The following is a 24723-nucleotide window of genomic DNA, read 5'->3' on the forward strand; positions in this document are numbered from 1 at the left end:
TATCAAATCATCAGGCAAAATCCAAGCAACAATCAAATAATGTACATCCTCACTGACAGTTCTCAGGTACCAAAGTTAAGTATAAAAAATATACTAATAACCAGTTTGTAATATGTTTGCCAACTAACATGATTGAATAACTATAAATATTGGCTGATTACAGTAAAACACAATAAATACAACACACGTCACAGGTGCCTTGTGCTAATGTTGCAGAAGTCCAAATGAAATGGCAATAACACAATACTGTAATTGCATTGTTCCGATTAGTCAATAAACAGTTGCCTCGATTCTTGTGTTGACATTGTCCTATGCTTTCCAAAAGTGTGGCAATATCATTTTTCCAAACCTGAAACAAATTCAATCAAGTTACTGTAGTTTTAAACAAAAATAATACAGTAAAAAATTAATTGAAAGGTTTATCGCCGTGGTTAGGATTCCGGCACCGGAACTCAACTGCCCAGCGTTAGGAAATCTGACACACTATAAATTGCGCATACCCAGAGCGAGGTAATCAGCGACTCCATACTAACGTACAGCGATGGATCATTTAATAGCTGCGCCACGGCGAACTAGCCTAGATGCCTACTAAATAATACTACTAGTAGGCCTAGTAGTAGTAGGCCTACCAGTAGTAGATGTGACCAGTGGGCCTATTTATTTCGTAATAAATATATAAACTTCATATAATTATGAATAATTATAATTACAAAACTAGTTTTATGATTTTTCAAGTACAAAATAAAAGATTTCATATAACGCACTATACTGTACATAACAAGATAACAATACAAGTTGATTTAATTGTTGACAGCAGCCGCCGCGCGGATGTGAAAAAACAGAACTGTTTTTCGGCCCGGAAGTCGGGGTCGCAACGCTACGCTATTCACTTTCGTACATTTCTTAAAATACGCAATACAAGCATTATGACACTAGGGCAGGCCTGTGTTTTTCTCCCGTTCCGAACTTCATACTTCCTCTGTCTAATAAAAATACAGAATTACGATTCTTAGATAGATACTGATTCTTAAAAAATATCATAATTATTTTAACGAGTGGCGTAGTCGTATTTTAATTATTAATTCATGTATGGCCTAGGCCAAGTTTAATCCATCGCTCCCTCGCCCGACGACTAACTAGGCTACAGTAAACGCCACAGTAAATCCCTAGTTAACACTCCGACTTTCGGTGCGGTGTGGTGGTGGTGCCTGCGGTCTGTGGCACTAGTGCAAGCTATAATTACTTCGCTCTGGGCATGCGCAATAGCGTGTCGGATTCCCTAACGGTGGGCAGTTGAGTTCCGGTGCCGGAATCCTAACCACGGCGAAGATTTATTGTCCCCAAAAAACATGAACAATGAAGATTAATACAATCATACTTTGAATACCTTGCCATTTTGCAATTTTAACAAAGATATTCACTTGCCGTAGAAAATAAACAAAAACAATAAAGATTTCACTTAACAAAAATACAAAATAAACAGTATATTTAACCAAAAACCAATTGTTTGTTAAAATTTTCCCCCTTTTCAGGTACAAATGCATTTTTTAAAATCTAATTTTTGGTCAAAGTGAACAACTCTATAGTGACGGCATATTCAACAAAACATTAAAAAAAAAAATTGTTCAGTTCAATTATATCTTTAACACATTGTTCAAAAATCATACTGTACATAAACAAAAATTCAATTCAGAACATCATTTCACACTTACACGTAAAATATGCAATCAATTCAATTTATGTACATAATATTGCAACACTGTATTAATATTTATTCAATATTAAAGTTAAGAACTATAAATACCAACCTTTTGTATATAAAAATATTGATCATCCATTAGATTTTTCTCGTTTGATTCACATAGAAAAGATTATACATGTACTTCATTATTTTGTACTCTAGCTAGGCATAGGCCTTAGCTAGGCCTACAATCTGAAATAAAGAAAGCGAGTGAGTTTAACAAATAGCCGTCCTAGGCTAGCATGTGTTTGTATACTACTGTATTAATACTAATAATAGCATTAGCAGCTACTGTAGACAGCCTAGCAAAAAGCTAGCTAGGCCAACTACCGGTAATTATATATTATAATCAAATGTTATATTTATGTATACTTTTGGATAAATAAAGAAAGAATTGAACTAAGGCCTATTATTATTATTATTTTTATAACCATAATAAGTACAGTACTGTAGTTATCCTTGGCAAGGCAAATGTTTGCCCTTGACAGGCATGATACTAAATGCTTCCACTACTGTTGTAGGCCTAGTGAGTGAATTCAGTTCATCAGTTTGGCATCCTGCTTAGCCTACTTAGGCTACTAGGCCTACATATAGCATAGCTATGCATGTGTGGCCTACTAGACTAGAGGCTAGCTATTGATAAGGGTAAAATAGTCAAGCTCTAAGCTTATAAATTAGTAGATTACAAATAAAAAAGATTGTTTTCCTACCTGAAAACATACTTATTTGACAATTTCAATGATGAGCCTTTTTTTTCTACACACCACTACTAGGCCTAGGCCTAGCCTACGTCGAAGTAACTGAAATTACTGACACCAGTTTCAAAATTTTATCAAAACGAAACTAACCAATGACATTGACAAGCTCTTATCTTATGAAATTTGATCTTGCATGAAAGGATCATTCAATTTTCAACACAACTTCTAGCTAGAACATTTTTGTATTAATTATTATACAGAGACAATAATATTTGCCAATCTAAAATTCCTAAATAACCAATAATCAAGCTACATCATACATTTATTGTTTTACAATAAATGAGGATAAAAAAACGCCAACTGAAATCTAATGTTAATTTAACGTTGAAACATTAATGGCAACGCACTTAAACACATATTATTTAATACGTTAAAAACATGTCATTTTAACCAAAGTATTAAATAGAATTTAACTAGAATTTAACGTTTAATTAACATTGAAAAACAAAAATAATAATTGTTTGAAAAAAATTACTAGTTAGAAATACAATGTTATTTCAACGTTGGATCAACATTGATAAATTAACGTAAATTACTAGTTAAAAATACAATGTTATTTCAACGTTGGATCAACATTGATAAATTAACGTAAATTACTAGTTAAAAATACAATGTTATTTCAACGTTTGATCAACATTGATAAATTAACGTAAATTTCTAGATATAAAGACAATGTTATTTCAACGTTGTATCAACATTGATAAATTAACGTAAATTACTAGTTAAAAATACAATGTTATTTCAACGTTGGATCAACATTGATAAATTAACGTAAATTACTAGTTAGAAAGACAATGTTATTTCAACGTTGGATCAACATTGATAAATTAACGTAAATTACTAGTTAAAAATACAATGTTATTTCAACGTTGGATCAACATTGATAAATTAACGTAAATTACTAGTTAAAAATACAATGTTATTTCAACGTTGGATCAACATTGATAAATTAACGTAAATTACTAGTTAGAAATACAATGTTATTTTAACGTTGGATCAACATTGATAAATTAACGTAAATTTCTTGTTAAAAATAGAATGTTATTTCAACGTTGGATCAACATTGATAAATTAACGTAAATTTCTAGTTGAAAATACAATGTTACTTCAACGTTGGATCAACATTGATAAATTAACGTAAATTTCTAGATATAAAGACAATGTTATTTCAACGTTGTATCAACATTGATAAATTAACGTAAATTACTAGTTAAAAATACAATGTTATTTCAACGTTGGATCAACATTGATAAATTAACGTAAATTACTAGTTAAAAATACAATGTTATTTCAACGTTGGATCAACATTGATAAATTAACGTAAACTACTAGTTAGAAAGAAAATGTTATTTAAACGTTGGATCAACATTAATAAATTAACGTAAATTTCTAGTTAAAAATACAATGTTATTTCAACGTTGGATCAACATTTATAAATTAACGTAAAACATTTGTTAGAAAGACGATGTTATTTCAACGTTGAATCAACATTGATAAATTAACGTAAATTACTAGTTAAAAATACAATGTTATTTCAACGTTGGATCAACATTGATAAATTAACGTAAATTACTAGTTAAAAATACAATGTTATTTCAACGTTGGATCAACATTGATAAATTAACGTAAATTACTAGTTAGAAATACAATGTTATTTTAACGTTGGATCAACATTGATAAATTAACGTAAATTTCTTGTTAAAAATAGAATGTTATTTCAACGTTGGATCAACATTGATAAATTAACGTAAATTTCTAGTTGAAAATACAATGTTATTTCAACGTTGGATCAACATTGATAAATTAACGTAAATTTCTAGATATAAAGACAATGTTATTTCAACGTTGTATCAACATTGATAAATTAACGTAAATTACTAGTTAAAAATACAATGTTATTTCAACGTTGGATCAACATTGATAAATTAACGTAAATTACTAGTTAAAAATACAATGTTATTTCAACGTTGGATCAACATTGATAAATTAACGTAAACTACTAGTTAGAAAGAAAATGTTATTTAAACGTTGGATCAACATTAATAAATTAACGTAAATTTCTAGTTAAAAATACAATGTTATTTCAACGTTGGATCAACATTGATAAATTAACGTAAATTACTAGTTAGAAAGACAATGTTATTTCAACGTTGGATAAACATTGATAAATTAACGTAAATTACTAGTTAAAAATACAATGTTATTTCAACGTTGGATCAACATTGATAAATTAACGTAAATTACTAGTTAGAAAGACAATGTTATTTCAACGTTGGATCAACATTGACAATAAAACGTAAATTTCTAGTTAAAAATACAATGTTATTTCAACGTTGGATCAACATTGATAAATTAACGTAAATTTCAAGTTAAAAATACAATGTTATTTCAACGTTGGATCAACATTGATAAATTAACGTAAATTACTAGTTAGAAAGACAATGTTATTTAAACGTTAAATCAACATTGATAAATTAACGTAAATTACTAGTTAGAAGGACAATGTTATTTTAACGTTGGATCAACATTGATAAATTAACTTAAATTTCTAGTTAAAAATTCAATGTTATTTCAACGTTGGATCAACATTTATAAATTAACGTAAAACATTTGTTAGAAAGACGATGTTATTTCAACGTTGATTCAACATTTATAAATTAACGTAAATTACTAGTTAAAAAGACAATGTTATTTCAACGTTTGATTAACATTGATGAATGAACATAAACATTTTATTGAAAAGAAAATGTTATTTCAACGTTGATTCAATGTTTATTAATAAACGTTAAAAAAATAGTTAGGGAAAAAATGTTATTTCAACGTTGATTCAACGTTTGAAATACGCTGACAACATGATTTCAACAAATCAACTATATTTCAACGTTGATTCAACGTTGAAATTATGTTCTGTGCCCACTGGGATGTCTAACAACAACAATAAATTGTGCTTTGCATGCATGCAATTTTAGCATCATGGGCTACATAGCATGTTCTGACACTTTTTCAATGGGCTGTTGCCGTCAGTAGACTCTACTGATTTGAAAACAAAAAACGTACTACATCTTTCATACTTTTATCAAAGTGGTATATTTTTTATTGTGGAATTATAAATTCTAAAATGTTTTTTATTAGCTTATGCTACAAGTTGTTTTCTTAATTGTCCTTACTATATGTTTCAACCATAACATTAAATTTTCACAATAATGATTATTGTTTTCGTGCAATAGATTATTATGCTCATAATATTGATTAACTCCTTTCAATTTCATTTAGAACTAGATTAGGCTTACGCTACACGAACAAAACTGTTTTTTGTCAAACATGATGTTCCTTAATGAGAAAGTTGACTATTATTTTAAAATGGATCGTGTTGTTAACTCTAGTTCTACCATTCAATGCGTCACCTTTGTTTGTACTCTGATCCAACCTGCATGTCCTTAACAGTTTGATGGTAAACATTGATGTGATTTGTACATCGGTACTGTAATTCAGTTATTGGCATTGAGAAACCCAACATAAGACATACTACTAAATTAGAAAAAATATCAGGTATTATAAAAACACTTAAAATAAATTCCTGTCAATTGATTGGACGATAAAAACACACCCATATTTAGAAGTAAATAATAATAACAACCAGAATTATGACGATATATTAAACTTAAATACATTTAGACGAAGAAAAAATGCGTTAAAGGTACAGGCATGAATTTTTAATATAATATCTGGTTAATTAATATACTTAAATCAAATATTTGTAATAGACAATAATCAAGACAAAAAAACATGAATTTCCCTTAAAATGATCAAATACAAAATTGGCAAAATTCTGGTATAAAAACCAGGAAGACTTTTTTTCAGTAGTTAGGTAGTTTAACCTAATGTAATAACATGGTGACTCCCTAGAAGGTGAAAAAAGATGGTGCATAATTATACGGTTGATAAGTTTTGCCATAGCATGAAAATAAAACACTGGAATATGGTGTCTAGAAAACTCAGATCTCAGATATCTGAGTTTTCTAGATCTAGAAAACTCAGATATCAAGATCTGAGTTTTTTAGTTCCAAAATGGAACTAGAAAACCCAGATCATCAAATGGATCGTTCCATTATTATCAGAGGGTAGCTTGTTTGAAATACTACGGTATTATACGTTTTCTTACTAATAATAATAATTATTGTAACTTGTAGTAGCGGCCTATGTTAAATCATAAAGAAATACAGTATACACCTTTTAAAATATAGGCTTAGCATTTAGGCCTAGCCTAGCTAAGCAAACTCAATTCAAGGCTCAACGTGTGGGCGCTATCGCGATGTATCGCCAAGATTAGGCCTGGCCCGGGTACTAGGCTAGAAGTGGTCAACTCGTACCCAAAATTCACAACCTATTCCCAACTTGGCTAACTCGTACTGTACCTCTACCAACTCGTACCCACACCAAATTTTTAAGCCTACATTTTAACGGTAACGTGCACTGTATTTTCTTTATGATTTAAGCCGTAAGCCGCTTCTACATGTTATAATATTAGTAAGAAAACGTACACTGTAATTCAGTTTCAATACTCTTGTATTTCAAATGACCTACCTTCTGATTAATAATGGAATGATCCAAATGACCTACCAACCAATCACATGATGATCTGAGTTCTAGTTCCATTCTGGAACTAGAAAAGTCAGATATCTGAGTTTTCTAGATCTAGAAAAGTCAGATATATCTGAGATCTGAGTTTTCTAGAAACCCACTGAAGTTGAATAAAAAATACTAGAAACGTAAAATTCAAGTTATATTACATTTAGTCATCTGATAACATTTTACAACACCGTTTATTTTTCATAGTTTTTTTAAATGCCTCTCTATTTACAACATTTGTGTACAAAAGAATAGAAATTTTACTGTGTAATTTGAACTATCCAACATTGATAAAAAAGTAAATTAAATAAAATTATTATAAATAATAAAATAAATTATTAAATAAATTATGAAACATAAGGAAAACTATAGATCGATAATTATTAGAATATAATATGATGAATAGAAATGTTCCCGCACCTGGCCTTTAAGATCACAAAAAAACTGGCAAAGCACCAGGAATTGATAGTATGATCAATGAAATGTTTCCAATTATTCCAGAATTTATTATTAATAAAATTACTCTCTTGTTTAATTTGACCTTTCTAAATGGTAATTTTCCTAAACGGTGGGCTGCAAACCTAATCTTGCCAATATACAAAAAAGGAAATTATTCAGACCAAGACAATTATAGAGAAATATCTTTAATACCTACCTTAGGAAAGGCATCCTTATATTATCAATAAACGATTAACAGAATGGGTAAACGATTATAATAATAAACCAAGAAAAGGTGGATTTAGGAACGGTTATAGAACCATGGATAATGTTTTTATCTTCAGCACAATCACATCGAAATATTTAAGTAAGATGTGAGAGTTTTGTTACTTTTATTGATTTGAGCTGGAAGGATGACAGCACATGTTTTTCCACTGTATTTTAGTAACCAAAATGGTTGACATTTTTCGGGGAAAAGAATCATCAATGACAGAATTGAAGAATCTCTCTCTCCAATTATTACACATTATTTAGGCCTACTACTAAATATTGTTTTTATTAACTATATTTTTTACATAATAAAAATTGCTTTGTTTAATAAAAGAAACCATTTGATTGGTACTTGTTTGGCTTGCTCTAGAGATGTTTCTGTGACACCGCATTGGATACACTGTGAGGTAATGGAAGTAAATTGGCGCATGAAAGCAGGCAGGGGAATGGGGAATCCCCTTTAGCGACGCTAATTGCTGGTTTGAGGAGCGCGATCGCGCAGGCGCTCCTTAAAAATGATGGATTGATGGCTTTCGGAAATTCCCTTTTATTGTGTAAAAAGAGTGATGGTCACAAAAAGAGGAGACCTACGCAAGAAGGATCAAGTAATTAAGCAAGGAGTTGTTAATTAGAACTCCTTAAATAAGCAGGCCTAGAATAACCATAACACTATCTACACACCACGCGTGGCGCGAACGTCCCTACGAAAGCAGCACATGCGCAGTGTAACTAAAATGAACTAACTTTTTTGCGGGGCTAATATACTATTGTCAGAGACAGCAAATGATGTAAAATCACGAATTTTCTTTGTAAAATAAATTTGAAAATACACTGGAAACGGCGGGAATTACTAGCTATTTTTATGATACGATCTTGCTATTTAGAAAAGTAACATTTGCCTGCTGACTATACTACAGAAAAGGCAAAAAATCATCATATGGGAAAAGGGGTTCGAACCCTACGAACCCCCCTGGCTACGGGCTTGCAAAATAAATCAAAAACTATACTCGTTTTGTAGTCACGAATATGACTGGTGATATTCGTCAACACGAATACGCTTTACGAATATGAAATGGGGATCAGCTCAAAAGTTTCACAAATGTGTGACGTATCCGTTTTCGTTATCGTATTCGTAAGGTTGCGAAACCTCCCTATTTTCACTTAAATTTTTACCTTTTTAGGTGAAGGTGAAAATAAATATTAATATAAATAATAATTTAATATAACAATTCACTTTCATTTTTACGAGGTTGTTGAATAGTTTAGCTAAAATACTGGAGTAGCCAATAAGCGCATTGGATTGGACATCCTGATAGCAATGTTATGGGTTTTACGTATCTTAACCACATTCAATTCTTAATCCCTTAATTGTCTTAGAGTTAAACATAAATAGTTGTGTAGGAAATTACTGGTATAGTAACCTTATATTGTTTCTTTGGCACTAGTGGTAGTTCGTCGGTGAGCTCAAGCATATTTTCCAAATCTTAGACTGGACTATAATATGTTTGCTTATGTCAAGAGAGTTTAAAAGAGCTAAAGTGAAAAACTGTTGCTTTATTTAATCAAACATGTGATCTATGAATTGGAATTCGTCATTAGGTTTTAAGGAAGGTATACGTAAACATCCGATTGGGTTATTTGTAAAACTTGTGAGAGACCCGTGTTGCTAAACACGTTCAATAAACTCCTGACTCACCGACCAACGTATTATTTGGTCATTTTTCTTACCCTGACTTTCTACTCAATATATATTATTCAGTTTGAAGTTCAGATTTTCTCATATTTAACATTTCAGATTTTTAGTAATGATATTTTCACAATGAGATGTACACATTCCCTCTTTCCATTAAAAAATAACACCCACATTCTTGTAGAGAACTATGTCTAACAACAAACGAGAATAAGTTCTGCGTTGCATGTTGACGGCAACCTAATACTATGGGCTTCTGTAGCATATACCTTCACTTGTTCAATAGATCAGTGTTGCACTCAGCAGACACGATATTGCTGGTTTGCGATACAAGTTTTAAAAAATGTATCTCTTATAGTAAATACAAAGTACAGACGTAGTTTAATAATTAAAAAAAGGTACATCTTTCGTACTTTTATCATAAGTGGTATTTCTTTCCTGATTGTAGAATAAAGTTCTAGAATGTTTTTGATTACTTATTTACAAATTTTCTTTTTTAGTTATTAAGAATAAGTGATAAATTGCAATGGATTTGTTGAAGAAGTTAGATTATTTTACCTGTGTAATGATCATTGTTTACAACACTGGTAAGTATACTAATGGTGATTAATTCTTTCCATATACTGCTTTTGTGAAAGCAAATGTCCTGAATTTTGATTATCTATCTATTATATTAATTATCTGTTGACAAACTGGTTGGTCCTATCGCCATGGTGCTTTTGAAAACTTAGTCGGCGATCACCCATAAACGTTATGTGGTTGTGGTGCCTCTTATTGTGTTGAAACTAAAGAAAGTAAGAAAACTCCATGACTTTGAAATTGTTGGTATAATAAGTTTATGTTATTTTTTTATAAACCGAAACGAGTTATTTCATCATGTTTCACCCTTAAAATCAATTTCACAATACAAATAATGTTTTCGTGCAACATATTAATATTTCCATTGTATTGTGATTACCATTAGTTTCAGATTTGAATGATTCTTTTTTATTTTGTAAATTTAGAGACAAGCTTGGTTAATGCATTACACGAACATAACTGTTTTTTGTCAAACATGATGGTCCGTAATAAGAAAGACTATCGTGTTGTTAACTCTCGTTCTGCCATTCAATGCGTCAGCTTTTGAACTCTTGACCCAACATGCGTGTCTATCCGTTTTGATGGAATTAATTCATGTGTGATGTACAGCGTCGAAAGCGGTAGTTCAGATACTGACAATTGTCAACCTACATATTACGAAATTACCAAGGTATTATGGCTTGTCCAGGGATGTTTTTCTGTATGATAACACAAAACAATACGTGATTAACTACAACTAGTATAGGCCTATTATAGTGTGCTACAATTACATTTCTACTGATACAGCCTATTCACGCATTAAACCCTAAGTTACCTCCTTTCAGAACAGGCCCCGTGATCTAAGCACAGGGATTCAGTTGGGTTGGTGACAGCTAGGCATTTCGGAGTACCAGGGAAGAGTGAAATTATTTTAATATTTAATTAATTTTACTCTTCTCTGGGAGTACTGTTTTTGTCCTAGGCCTAAATCCCAGATTGTTTGGTCATCAATGGATACTATAACGACACACACTTACAAACGTAAACATTTCTTAAAGATGTTTTTCTTTTATTTTCTCTTTTCACTTGTTGCATGTGAGTGTTGGACTATTATACATTTGAAAAAAAATGTTATTATGCTGGCCTGGCCATTTTGAATTTGCTTTCGGTGAGCATGTATTATGCTCACAACCAACCAATACTGCGTCGGGTGCGTTAAGCTGCTGTAGTATTGCTGCCAAGGTGTACGTACCTGTTCGTTACGTTTAACGGTTTTAAGAAGGCCTGGGCCTATCTGTCTTATCGTTCGGTTTTTCTTTTTCTAATTACTATGTATCATGTAACTCTCGCAAGCCTGTAAAAACAAGCGTATTGCGCATTCGCGACATAATTTCTTCCATCTTCATCATTGTCATTTACTATTATTTATTATATCTAGATAAGAAATCATGAATGTACTGGTTACAACAACGAGGAGGTCAAATACGTTTACCAACATGGACATGAATGCGAAAATATGAGTAAGTTAATTACTGTCATTACACGACGAAGGGATAGAGGTTTCCGTGTTCAAACAAACATCACATTAAAAATGATTAATGGAGGCTCGCGCTCAAAGTTGTAAACTGGTCGTGCGTAATATCATTGTTTAATATCATTATCATGTTATGGTTATTCAAATTATGCTTGGTTCATAAGAACACCGTACATTGACCAATTTCGGCGCGATAGATCCCATCTTAACTGTCGCTTCCGCTTGGTCAACTCACTTGCTTTGTGCCTATACGTCATTGGAAACAAGCTTAATGTAGATTTTGTTTGTTAAATTATTATTATTGTTATGTTATTTTTCTCTACAGTTTTTGTCCTAGGCCTAAATCCCAGATTGTTTGGTCATCAATGGATGCTATAACGACACACACTTACAAACGTAAACATTTCTTAAAGATGTTTTTCTTTTATTTTCTCTTTTCACTTGTTGCATGTGAGTGTTGGACTATTATACATTTGAAAAAAAATGTTATTATGCTGGCCTGGCCATTTTGAATTTGCTTTCGGTGAGCATGTATTATGCTCACAACCAACCAATACTGCGTCGGGTGCGTTAAGCTGCAGTAGTATTGCTGCCAAGGAGTACGTACCTGCTCGTTACGTTTAACGGTTTTAAGAAGGCCTGGGCCTATCTGTCTTATCGTTCGGTTTTTCTTTTTCTAATTACTATGTATCATGTAACTCTCGCAAGCCTGTAAAAACAAGCGTATTGCGCATTCGCGACATAATTTCTTCCATCTTCATCATTGTCATTTACTATTATTTATTATATCTAGATAAGAAATCATGAATGTACTGGTTACAACAACGAGGAGGTCAAATGCGTTTACCAACATGGACATGAATGCGAAAATATGAGTAAGTTAATTACTATCATTACACGACGAAGGGATAGAGGTTTCCGTGTTCAAACAAACATCACATTAAAAATGACTAATGGAGGCTCGCGCTCAAAGTTGTAAACTGGTCGTGCGTAATATCATTGTTTAATATCATTATCATGTTATGGTTATTCAAATTATGCTTGGTTCATAAGAACACCGTACATTGACCAATCACGGCGCGATGGATCCCATCTTAACTATCGCTTCCGCTTGGTCAACTCACTTGCTTTACGCCTATACGTCATTGGAAACAAGCTTGATGTAGATTTTGTTTGTTAAATTATTATTATTGTTATGTTATTTTTCTCTACAGTCTGCAAACAATATGTTACAACTACAAACAACGAATATCGTTTTGATAACCCAATACTACAAGTAGAAACGACGACAAGGATAGAGTTCAGTGTCGTTGCTAAAAATGACGTTCACATTGCGTTATCGTCAAGTCCGGATGTTATGACACCAATGTATGAGATTGTGATTGGTGGTTGGAAAAATACTAGATCAGTCATTCGCCGCTGTGCGCAGTGTGACAATGAGAAATAACATAAAGAGACTGGAATACTATCTGTGGATGAGTTTACCAAATTCTGGATATCGTTTGAAAATGGATCAATACGTGTTGGTCTGGTAGACAGACGTGAGCCTTTCATGGAATGGGATGACCCGAATCCACTTCCTGTCAAATACGTTGGATTCTCAACATGGCAAGGAATCAAAGGAACATTTCAATTTTGCCAGTGAAATGTTGTTTTTATTCATATTTATCTTTTAAAAATTAAACACGGCAGTTGTAAGCTAGGCCTACCTCAATCATAATATAAGGCACGCTAGAACAGTAGAATGATAGGCCTGCTTCTGTTTAAAGATATCAAATAACCCTAATGTAACGTTATTTTGTTTATTGTCTGCTTGCTTTGATAATTTAATTTTAAATATATATATATATTACATATAATATTACATTTCTAAATGCTCATGACCTCATAATTGTATACAATCAAACTTGATGATAATTTTCAATCAAGAATAACTCGACTATATTTCAGATCTTGTTGAGATGTTAAATGAGGTCTTTGTACAATATTATTGGCTGACATGGCGTTTGTTTTGTATTATTACGAACTAACCCGAACTCTACTATAGGCCTATTGCTTTTTATTAGTATAAGTCGCTTGTCATTGAATTGAAAGGGATCATTTATATTCTTGTTACGAATAAATTAAATACGAACGTGAATCAGTAAGTTATATATCTTTGTAGTAGAATAGCATCTTCATAACATCATCTTTATTCAAAACCAATCAGATTGTTCTGTTTATTTTCTATCTGTGAAGTTGGTTACTAGTTCCTAGTTCCTTATTCAAATTCAATTAAAGGGACAGTCACAAATATTTTTAAAAACAGATTTTAATACGTAGAGTTGTTATTGCATCAACATGTTAGCCTTGACCTCCTCTACATCTTCCGGTCAACGTTCTATAACATTTTATGCATTTACGCCCTCTACGGCGAATAAGTAACTGACATTACGAACGTTATAACACTTGACCTACTTAATATTTTCAAAATATTGTGGTATAGATCGATGACCCTTGATCTACTCTACCATTTGCCACCCTAGTTCCGCGAACTTTTTTGTCATCTAAGCCATCTTTTAAGTAGGTCAAGTGTTATAACGTTCCGAACAATGCCAGTTACTTATTCGCCGTATATATTATAATAATGATCAAGAGGCGCCTATGGTATGTCCGAGGTGTCACTGGGAAAACGAGTTTCTGTCATGAATTTGAAAGTAATTTCAAATCTAGGATTGATAAAATTAACTATCAAGAAAATTGTAATAATGATCATGACTTGACTTAGTCCTCTATTGACAACTTATGTGAACAAATTTCCGCTTATATTCATGATTCTTGCAATTCCAGTACAACTAAAAATAGTACTAGGTCAAGAAAGACAGTAAACTGGTGGACAACTGCACACTTGCCAGGGGCAGACAACGTTTTTGGTTTGGTATATGGAAATACTGTGGGATGCCTAGGTCCGTCAATGATAAATCCAATCAGTTGAGACTTGAAATATTTAATGATATGTATTTTAGCTGTGAGGATGTTCAAAGGCACATGACCAGATGTTCTGGCCTTATTGTGTTCAATACCTGTATCAAATTTGGGATTATTCCCAATATTTTCATAGAAGGAATTCTTGTGCCTATTCTAAAGAAACCCAATATAGATCCTTCAATACCAAACAACTACAGACCAATAATTGTTTCTAATATCCTGTCAAAAATATTTGAACTAGGTGTTAACGAATCATGTAGGGTGTTAAACTTGGCCTGCTACAATATGGGTTTGCCAGTCGTCGTAGTACCAAGGATATTCTTGTAAATGGTTTGTCCTTGTGTGTTTGAAAAAATTGCACTATGAAATACTTTTATGTCGGCGTTTTGTAGTACTCGCTGGAAACGATGAGAAAGCTGTCCCAAATATGGTAATCATACAGTCTGAATTCTGCAGGATCGCTGTTGTTGGTTGATGATAACTTAGTCCTTCCTGTTGTAACCATTGAGTTCCAATGCTTTGTTGACATGTTGTATTTCTTGTCGAAGACACTTCTTGTCGCTGATGGAGTGCGCTCTATTGAAGAGAGTTTTACAAACTGATTTCTTCGTTGACGGGTGGTGGAAAGATCGCTTATGTAAATATCTGTCCGTGTGAGTGGGTTTGCGATAAACTTTGTGGGACATAGGGCCCTCGGGTTCCTTTGTGACAAATACGTCAAGAAATGGTAAACTGTGGTCGTTTTCCTCTTCCATGGTGAATGCAATATTTCGATTTTCATTTCATTTCATTTATTTTTTCTCCATAAAAATACAATATAAAAAACGTGGACAAAAAACAAGAAAACATCACACAAAACCAGGCAGAGACAGGATTCCTAAAAACTTAATCACTATCTATAGGTCTCCTATTGCACTGATTGTATAAAAAACATTTAGAATACAATTTGTATAAACATTAAAAATGCATATAATACTATGTTGAGAGTTAAGGTGTGATAGAAAACTATAGTCCACCTTGTTGTGCTGCCAGATGATATAAAGAGAAGTTTCAAAATGATGGTCAGACCCACACGTTTTAGATAACTATTATCTTATTATATAAAATTTTAATTGCGCGTGCGCGTATGAAATCTTGCGCAATAAGCCAATTTTTTTCAATACAAAGTTGACCCCTTATATAAATCGTGATTTTATGAAGTTTCAATAAAAATGAGTTATCGTTCTGAATTTATGATTAATCATAGAATTTCATAAAATGACTCGTACGTTACGCTCCGCAAGTCCGGCGCTAACTAAAGCCTTATTACGACATCTTCCGATAAATGTTTTATTTCTGGTAAAGTTACAAAATACTATGCTTACAAGTTTTTGAGATAGGCTGTAAACAAAAATCGTGGAAAGAATGAAGAATAAAGAAGATGAAAAGTAAAAGATCCTGACAATAATAATATTTTTTAAAAAAGCCTCTTATTTTTTCTCCAATTATAGTGTACATAATTTCAAGTATGTACACTATGATCATTCTAAATTAACTTGATCTTCAGCATATTGTAATATAATTATTATGAGATGACAATTATTAATTGGACCTATTTACTCATCCCTGGAGAACGCATGACTGAACATCACAGGCAAGTAGTTCCTCGAAATAAAAGTCATTATCATTAAATGAATTGAAACATAATTGTGCAGCCTATACACAAATTACATCGTGTCTGTTTGTCTTCAGAATAGAAACCTGTTCGTTCATAAGTAAGTTTAATATTTATTTTCCCTTATATTTTTACCTGTTTAAGTGAAGGTGAAAATAAATAATAATAATAATTAATTAATTACTATAACAATTCACTTTCATTTTTAAGAGGTTGTTGAATAGTTTAGCTAAAATACTCGAGTAGTCAAAAAGCGCATTGGATTGGACATCTATCTTTACCACATTCAATTCTTAATCTCTTAATCATCTTAGAGTTAAACATAAATAGTTGTGTTGGAAATTACTTGTATAGTAACGTCGGTGAGCACAAGCATATTATTTTACAAATCTTAGACTGGACTAGCGTCTATTTTTGCTTATGTCAAGAGAGTTCAAAAGTGCTAAAGTGAAATACTGAGGCTTTTATTAAAAATATGGGAGACCCGTGTTGCTAAACACGTTCAATAAACTCCTGACTCACCGACCAACGTATTATTTGGTCATTTTTCTTACTCTGACTTTCTACTCAATATTTATTATTCAGTTTGAAGTTCAGATTTTCTCATCTTTATCATTTCAGATTTTTAGTAATAATATTTTCACAATGAGATGTACACATTCCCTCTTTCCGTTAATAAATAACACCCATATTCTTGTAGAGAACTATTTCTAACGACAAACGAGAATAAGTTCTGCGTTGCATGTTGACGGCAACCTAGTACCATGGGCTACTTTAGCATTTTCCGTTGCACTCAGCAGACACGATATTGCTGGTTTGCGATACATATTTAAAAAAATGTGTCTTTTACAGTAAATACAAAGTACAGACGTGGTCTAATAATTAAAAAAAGGTACATCTTTCGTACTTTTATCATAAGTGGTATTTCTTTCTTGATTGTAGAATTAAGTTCTAGAATGTTTTTGATTACTTATTTACAAATTGTTTTCTTATTTATTAAGAATAAGTGATACATTGCAATGGATTTGTTGAAGAAGTTAGGTTTTTTTACCTGTGTACTGATCATTATTTACAACACTGGTAAGTATCAAATATATAATAATGGTGATTAATTTTTTCCATATACTGCTTTTGTGACAGCAAAATGTCCTGAATTTTGATTATCTATCTTTTATATTAATTGTCTTATGACAAACTGGTTTGTTCTATGGTTGTTATGTGGTTGTGGTGCCTCTTATTGTGTTGAAACTAAAGAAAGTAAGAAAACTCCATTACTTTGAAATTGTTGATATAATAAGTTTTTTTTTTAAACCGAAACGAGTTATTTCATCATGTTTCACCTTAAAATCAATGTTTCACAATAAAAATAATGTTTTCGTTCAACATATTAAGAGCCATTGTCTGTAAGAATCAAAGAAATATCAAAAATAGTGGCAGACTTAAAAAAATGGATTTCTTTCAAATTTTGCACATGGCTATATATGTGTTGAGAGAAATCAAATATCAAGTATTTTTTATTTCACACATATATTTCCATGGCAACAGCCAAATTTGTGTTTTTGACAAATTTTGTCCTTTTTTAAGGTTTTTTAAAATGGATATTGGTACTACTTTGATGAACGATATTTTTGTTTTGTTCATTTAATTATAAAAAATAATTAGTGTATGCATAATAACAATGCATTGTGTACCTGTTTCATATTTTTTTTTTTTATTTCATACTTTGGGAGATACCATTTATTTAAAAAGGGGTGTTTTTCACTTTTTTTAATTGTTAAATGCAACTAAACTTTACTTCACCATAACGCCCAAAGTGGTGTTTTTTTTTAGCTGATTTATTGGTAGTTCTAATGTTTAATAAGTGATTTCTAAAATAAAATACTGGGGTATTTTAAAAATCTACAAGCAGTGTTGCGAGAAACATAGGCATTTTTATAAAAAAAAAAAACATGGTATATTAGTAAAAACATTTTATTTTCTTTGACTATCTGATTTAAAACTCATTGGTCAGAAAAATTCTTAATGTTTTATATAGTTCTAGTTGTGTTGTGAGAAAAAAAACCCAATATTTTTAATTATAGATTCTGTAATTCCCAGTTTTAATGTCATTTTATAGGTTTATCCTCTGGAAATTTGAATAAATTATCATATCGTTGTGAATTTTAATCTTTGCAACAGATTACTCCTCTCTTATTTTGAAGCTCCTCTTTCATTTTTTTTACTTCTTTTATTTGCTAACCTAAACAGATCCCACATGCCCATCCACCACCACTTCCGACTACAACCGCCCCCCCCCCCCCCCTTACCCCGACAATAACCACAAAAAGATAAACTGCAACACTTTGGTCGATCATCCACTATAGAGTGTCAAATTCATGCATTCAAGCACCACCCACACTGCCGCTACCATCGCCCCAACCAATAGACCGATTCAAACTCCTCCATCCCACCCCCTCCCCCTTTCTCCAAGCCCCCACCCACACCAAGTTAAAAATTGCAATGCAAAAGATAGGACATAAAGTTAATTTTTTAGACCCTCGTCTCCAACTCCCTAACTATTTAAAACTCCTGGATCTACCACTTTCCCCTCCCTAAAATTGAACCAATCAAAAGTCAATGATATACTCTGATATGTTAATGCTACATAACAAATATTGAAGCCCTGATGTGAAATTTCATTTCATTTAAGGTCAGCATGTAAAATATCACACTTTATATTAAATATTGGTTTTAAATTCTATATTTTTTTTACTGTGATGGTTGGATTCAGTAGTAATTATTAATTAATAATTATCTGATAATTATTTAATTTCCCTTAGTTATGCATAGCAACAGTTACTATGGTAACTAAAATTGAGATATTCTTTAGATTTTTCATACTTATCTTATACAAATTTAAATTTGTAGATTATTTGCAGGCATGCCTTATTAGCATTTTCAAATTACCATTTCACAAGGTCATATTCGTAAGGACTTTCTTCTGTGATTATTTTTATTCATGAAAACCCCATATTTTATATACAGCGGGCACCTCCTGTAAGCGGCCACCTCCCTTAACGAACGCACTTTGAAAAGCCTGTTTGTTCTTCCTATCTAATTAGTGCATTTGGTACCTACCGTAAGCGGCCACCTCCCGTAAGCAGCTGCGGGCACCTTTTTATACTAAAAATGAGATTTTTTGCATGATAAATGACCTCCCGTAAGCGGCCACCCGAAAAATGTGATACTTATTGCATGGACCTATAAATTAGAGGTCCATGTTTATTGTATTTCTTTATATATTAGCTTTATTTCGAAGCGGTTTTAAAAACATTACTGTGAAGAGATGAGAAAACTACACAGATTTTGACCGACCATTTTTCATATGTTAAAAGCTTTTAAAATTTGTCTGAAAATGCTAAAAAAATCTAAACCACCTGATTATAAATAATAATAATACAATTAGCTGGAAAATTGAGAGGCTCGTTTCGTTAAGAATATCGTGCATAGCCATAATACGTGATTTTGGCCCTTTATCGGCACACCACTTTTCCAGGTCCCGAGGGTGGCCACTTACGGGAGGTTCAACTGTGTTTTAAAAAACAATTATCCTTAGTTACGCATAGAAACAGGTTCTAAGATAACACAAATAATACATTTTGACATAATTTGACCCAACAAATGACCCTTTCACAAGATCAAACATTTTCTGGGATTCAGTAGATAGGTAAATTTGGAGAGAAAGTAGTAGCTATGTAATCAATTTTTTGTAGTCATGAAACCCCATATTAAAAATATTGTACTTAGTTACGTATAGAAACAGTTGCTACAATACACTGTAGGTAAAATGTTGATGTCATTTGACCTTAATATGTAAAATGTAAATTATGAAAAAACCCATATTTTAAAAATATTTTCGCATAGAAACAATTACTATGGTAAAATGTTGACCTCTACTGGTACTGGTTCAAATAACCGTCTCACAGAGACATCTGGTAGCCATTGACTTAAAGTTGGCATTTGGATGTGTTACTTTTAAATGTACAGTATGAGAGCGACTACTACCAAATTGCACAGTCACAGAACAACTTATAAAACAGTTCATATATACAGTTAAAACATTGCTGGGAATTATAAATTTCTGTTGAAGCAGGCTCCAATGAAGTTGCATCTAGTAAGTTGACTTTGTTGTACAACTCTATCAAGTACTGATGGTATCTTCCGACCTCTTCGTTTATTTTGTGTTGTGTGAAAAGTAAGAATTTTTGTAAGATCTTCATTTTCTTTTCTAATTACATGTCCGATCCAGTTGAATTGTTGCTTGTAGACATATTCTTCTAGCGGTTGACAGCCAGTAATTTTGTAGAGATCGTCATTATCAATTACGTAACGCCAGTCTATATAGTTTTCATCTGTTTCTTCATCTGAGGATATGTCTACATGGTTTGGTGGGCAGACCCTTTGAAAGCCATTCACTAGCATTCTTCTTAGGAAGGTTTTGTATGTTGTGCTAAGTTTGGACATTTCACTTCCTGTTGCCCTCCAAGCATGGCAACCATAGGTGAGTCTACTCCTAACTAGACCATTAAGAAACATCATTCTTGTTTGTAGGTGGATCGTTCTGTTGGTAAGCAATGCCCTATTCTCTGCAAATGCTCCTTTGGCTGAATTGATTCTGTATTTTACTTCTTGATCTCCAATATGAACATCATTGTAGGTAGCCCATACACCAAGGTATCTAAAGTGTGTTACGTTGTTAATGTGTACGCCGCCAATTTGTATGATGCATCTTGGGTATTCTTCAACTTCCTCTTTCCAGTTCCATATAATGGTTTCTGTTTTTGGGGCACTAATTCTTAGACCAAATTCCAGACAAACTTCATTCAAGATGTTCACAATGGTTTGCAGTTCTTCTTGTGACCAGGAGCTTACAGCAAAGTCGTCAGCTTAGCCACTTTCAAAGTCGTCATAGATGCCCCTTGACGGTGCTTTACATCTTTGAGCACGATTTGTAGCTTCAATAGGAATTAGGTATTGTATCATTAGGCCATCCAAACTAGCATCTTTACAGCGTTGTTTGAACACTCTAATAACGTAATCAAAATATTGGTTAAACATGCTGGTACTCTCAATACCACCCTGTCGCACACCAGAAGATGTTTCGAACTTATCACTCGGATCGTCGTCAGCAAGGTATGCTTTCGTTGAGCTGTACAGTGTTTGTATTATGTCAATCATAGTAGTAGACTGGTTTAAGTGAAACCTATTACGAACGCTTAGGAAAAGAAGATTACGATTCACATGGTCGAATGCTGCTGTTAAATCAATGAAGCATGTATAGAGTTTGCGATTTGAGCGATATGCAATTTCCTGGATCTGCTTGATTACATATATAGCATCATTGCACCCTCTGTTGGACCTGAATCCAAACTGTGTGCATAGAAGTTGACTTTCATAAAAGATGGAAAAACGTGAAAGAATGATAACCATAAGTATTTTTGAAAAAGTAGACCCAATCGATATTCCTCTATACATTGATGGATCAAGTGGACTGCCTTTTTTTTCCAAATGGTTGTTAATTTGGACAGTCCCCCCAATCGCTTGGTACTTCTTTGGTTCTCCAAATTTCCTCAAACAGTCTATGTACATGGTCGACGAATACTGGGTTCTCTGTGGCGACTTGCAACATTTCAGAAGTGACATCTAGGGTAGCTTTGCGACCTTTTAGATGTCCGATTGCATCAATAATTTCTTTTTTGGACGGAGGTTCATTGTCTATCTCAAATTCTGGTTGTCTCAGGTTGATTATATATTCTGGAGGTGTGCTAATTTCATCTGGGATTTTAAGGCTAGATTGGTCTGGATTAAAGTGATCTTTAAAGTGTTCACGTAATCCAGGACATTTTATAGGCTTTGGTGCTTTTCTTATAACATCACCGTGCTCCTTAGCTTTTCTCCATAAATCAAATATTTTTCTATTTTGGTGGGCTTCATTTAACTTGCTTGCTTCTTCATACAAATATTCATTCCGTAGTTCCTTCACCCTTATCTTAATTGCTTTATGCATAGCCTTGATCTCCTCTTCTTTGTAGGTAACTGTGTTTTGTTAATATTCTTTCTTTCTTTTATAAGCTGTTGTAGTCTTTCATCACCATCCCAGGGATGAGCATTTTGGTTTCTTGTTTTCTTTGGGACTTCTTCAACTGCCTTATTTAGCACTGGCATAAGTGCTGTATAGCGCTCAGTTGATGTAGTGGTTGTCTTTTCAGGAGAAGTAGTTTTATTAATTTCTTCTTCTATCTTTGTTTTAACATTATTTCTTACTTCTCGATCTTTAAGTTTACTCATGTTGGCTCTCTTGCTCTGTTTTTTCTTTTTATGCTTCTTCCACCTGGCTGCTTTGTTGGCTGGTGTTGTCATATTACTCACAAGGATTCTATGATCCGACGAAAGATAATAGTTGTTATAGACTCTTGTGTCAGTAACATACTTCCTCAACCAGTGATCACATATGTTGTAATCTAGTGTTTTCTTTGTAACACCATCGTTGCTATGCCAAGTGATCCGATGAACGTTTGGATGGTCAAACCAGGTGTTCAGTATGCATAACTTGAAGTCAGTGCAGTAGTTGATGAGTCTTGTGCCATTGTCATTACTAATGTCATCTGTGTCTTGAAATCTATGTAGGTTTCCATCAAAGAGTGATTTTCTGGTTGTTATTGTTGATGTTGCATTAAAGTCTCCCATCAGTAAGAGTTTTGTGTTGTTCTCGACTCTTGTTATTTTGGAGAGTTTTGCATAGAAAATATCTTTTGATGATTCTGAACCGGATTCCGTAGGTGAGTACGCAGACACAATTCTTAATTTACAATTTTTTATTGTGACGTCTATTGCCATTAGACGTTCATATACATAATGAACATTAGACACTTTGATATGGGGTGACTGTTTGATGGCAATAGCAACCCCATACATCTTTTTGATTTTCAGTCCGGTCCAGTATACATTGTAGCCCTCATGTGAGATTGCACCGGTACCAATCCGTCTCACTTCCTGCATACACACGATGTCAAGGTTTGCTGCTTTAATTTTAATGAGGGTTTCATGTAGTAAGAAGTCATCTGAGCAGGTATTAACATTAATCTGTCCTGCTCGCCAATGAAAATATTTTGCAGGCTTTTGTTTCCTAACTGCTTCCTGTACTTTCTTGTTTATGTTAGAAAGGTTTTTAAAATCTATATCTTTATTACTCTGTGTGTGAAATTTTGACTTGCGTCCACCACGGGTACCTCTATAATGGAAAATTCCCAAGTCTTTCAAAACACTTCCAACCGCAGTAGTAATTTTTCCAGCATATTGTCTCAGGTTAAGTAGCTTTGAGTAGCTATAGTTATAGGTCAACATAGTTTACTCGCAGCAATGGTAGATTATAATAATAATATCACACATACACCGACTCTAGGCCCTGTAAACAAATCTCCTATGCTATGCTGTCCCAAAGTTCTAAGGCAACAATAGGCTTTGCTTCACTGAACACTGCTAAGACAATAGCATGCACACAGCTAGATTGGGCCTAGCTATAAGCTATAAAAAATCTTTTCTAAATCCAGCTTAGCTGATTAAAATAAGAAAAAAGAATATACAATACAATAGTTGTAAGTGTTGATAACAATATTGGTAGTAAAATCACTCTCAAAATGTGTACTTAAAACCCAAAAAGCAAAATTTTAGAAGCAGAATGTGAGTAACACTGTCAAGCGCCTCTGGCAGCCAAAGTAACTAGGAATGAATTTACAAGGTCAAGTTTGTCATCACTTTAAGATTATTAGAATGCAGTAGAAGTAAAATTGAGAAAAATTACAAATGCCATCAATTCTTTGTATTAATAAAAACGCCATTTTTTAAAATTTTTTTAAAATTACTTTCCTTAGTTACACATAGAAATGGTTGCTAAGGTAACAATATAGGTAAAAAATGAAAATTGTTGAGAATTTTTATGAACTATCTTGTAATTTTTGATCAAACATTAATAGTTGTAGTAAAGTGGGGACCTGTCCTGTTTTGCATTCTGACCCCTTTTGACCTCAAATGACCAATTTACAAGGTCAGATTTTTTGGGAGGTCTTTCTGTATCTCTTTACACAAAATAGATGTAAAAATTTATAAAAACCTTGACGCAATTATTTCAAAGTTTAACATTATTTTCCATCAACTAAATATTTCAATGCAAAATACTGTTTTTCTGGCAATTATTTGAAATAAACCTGGCAACACATTCTTCTATTTTATCTAAACTATTCGTATGACTCTAGTAGCATTATGACAAGCCACATCTTATTTTATTATTGGATTAGCCACATTTAAATTGTGTTTCATGTGTTTTGTTTGTTGATATTTTGTTTGTATTTTTTTGTATTTTCCGTATTTTCCTGGCAACACAAAACCTATGTACGTAATTTACCCCAGTGTTTTTTCGTGATTATTGTTGACAAACCTATTGACTAT

At 32.7% G+C, this 24723-nt stretch overlaps 3 protein-coding genes across 3 annotated transcripts; 1 reads left to right on the forward strand and 2 right to left on the reverse strand.

Annotated features, from left to right (window-relative positions):
* The first annotated feature begins 12328 nt into the window (after positions 1-12328).
* Positions 12329-13151, forward strand: LOC144843134 (C3 and PZP-like alpha-2-macroglobulin domain-containing protein 8). The gene is made up of 2 exons (XM_078699859.1): positions 12329-12493; positions 12833-13151. The coding sequence occupies exons 1-2, from the start codon at positions 12490-12492 to the stop codon at positions 13063-13065; spliced, it is 237 nt and encodes a 78-aa protein (XP_078555985.1). The 5' UTR covers positions 12329-12489; the 3' UTR covers positions 13066-13151.
* A 7198-nt stretch (positions 13152-20349) lies between these two features.
* LOC144843419 (uncharacterized) lies at positions 20350-21708 on the reverse strand. Its single transcript, XM_078700203.1, has 2 exons — positions 21213-21708; positions 20350-21095 (listed from the first exon to the last, which is right to left on the reverse strand). The coding sequence occupies exons 1-2, from the start codon at positions 21706-21708 to the stop codon at positions 20350-20352; spliced, it is 1242 nt and encodes a 413-aa protein (XP_078556329.1).
* An 85-nt stretch (positions 21709-21793) lies between these two features.
* On the reverse strand, positions 21794-23622 carry LOC144843420 (uncharacterized). Its single transcript, XM_078700205.1, has 2 exons — positions 22371-23622; positions 21794-22314 (listed from the first exon to the last, which is right to left on the reverse strand). The coding sequence occupies exons 1-2, from the start codon at positions 23620-23622 to the stop codon at positions 21794-21796; spliced, it is 1773 nt and encodes a 590-aa protein (XP_078556331.1).
* Positions 23623-24723: the final 1101 nt, after the last annotated feature.

Source organism: Antedon bifida, chromosome 5, assembly GCF_963402885.1.
Source record: "Antedon bifida chromosome 5, ecAntBifi1.1, whole genome shotgun sequence".
Lineage (NCBI taxonomy): Eukaryota > Metazoa > Echinodermata > Crinoidea > Comatulida > Antedonidae > Antedon > Antedon bifida.

Coding starts and splice junctions, on each gene's coding strand:
- LOC144843419 (XM_078700203.1), bottom strand. CDS start 21,708: ATGGTTATCATTCTTTCACGTTTTTCCATCTTTTATGAAAGTCAACTT. Junction 21,096..21,212: donor TACAAATCGTGCTCAAAGAT/GTAAAGCACCGT, acceptor TCTTGAATGAAG/TTTGTCTGGAATTTGGTCTA.
- LOC144843420 (XM_078700205.1), bottom strand. CDS start 23,622: ATGTTGACCTATAACTATAGCTACTCAAAGCTACTTAACCTGAGACAA. Junction 22,315..22,370: donor AAATGCTCATCCCTGGGATG/GTGATGAAAGAC, acceptor AACAAAACACAG/TTACCTACAAAGAAGAGGAG.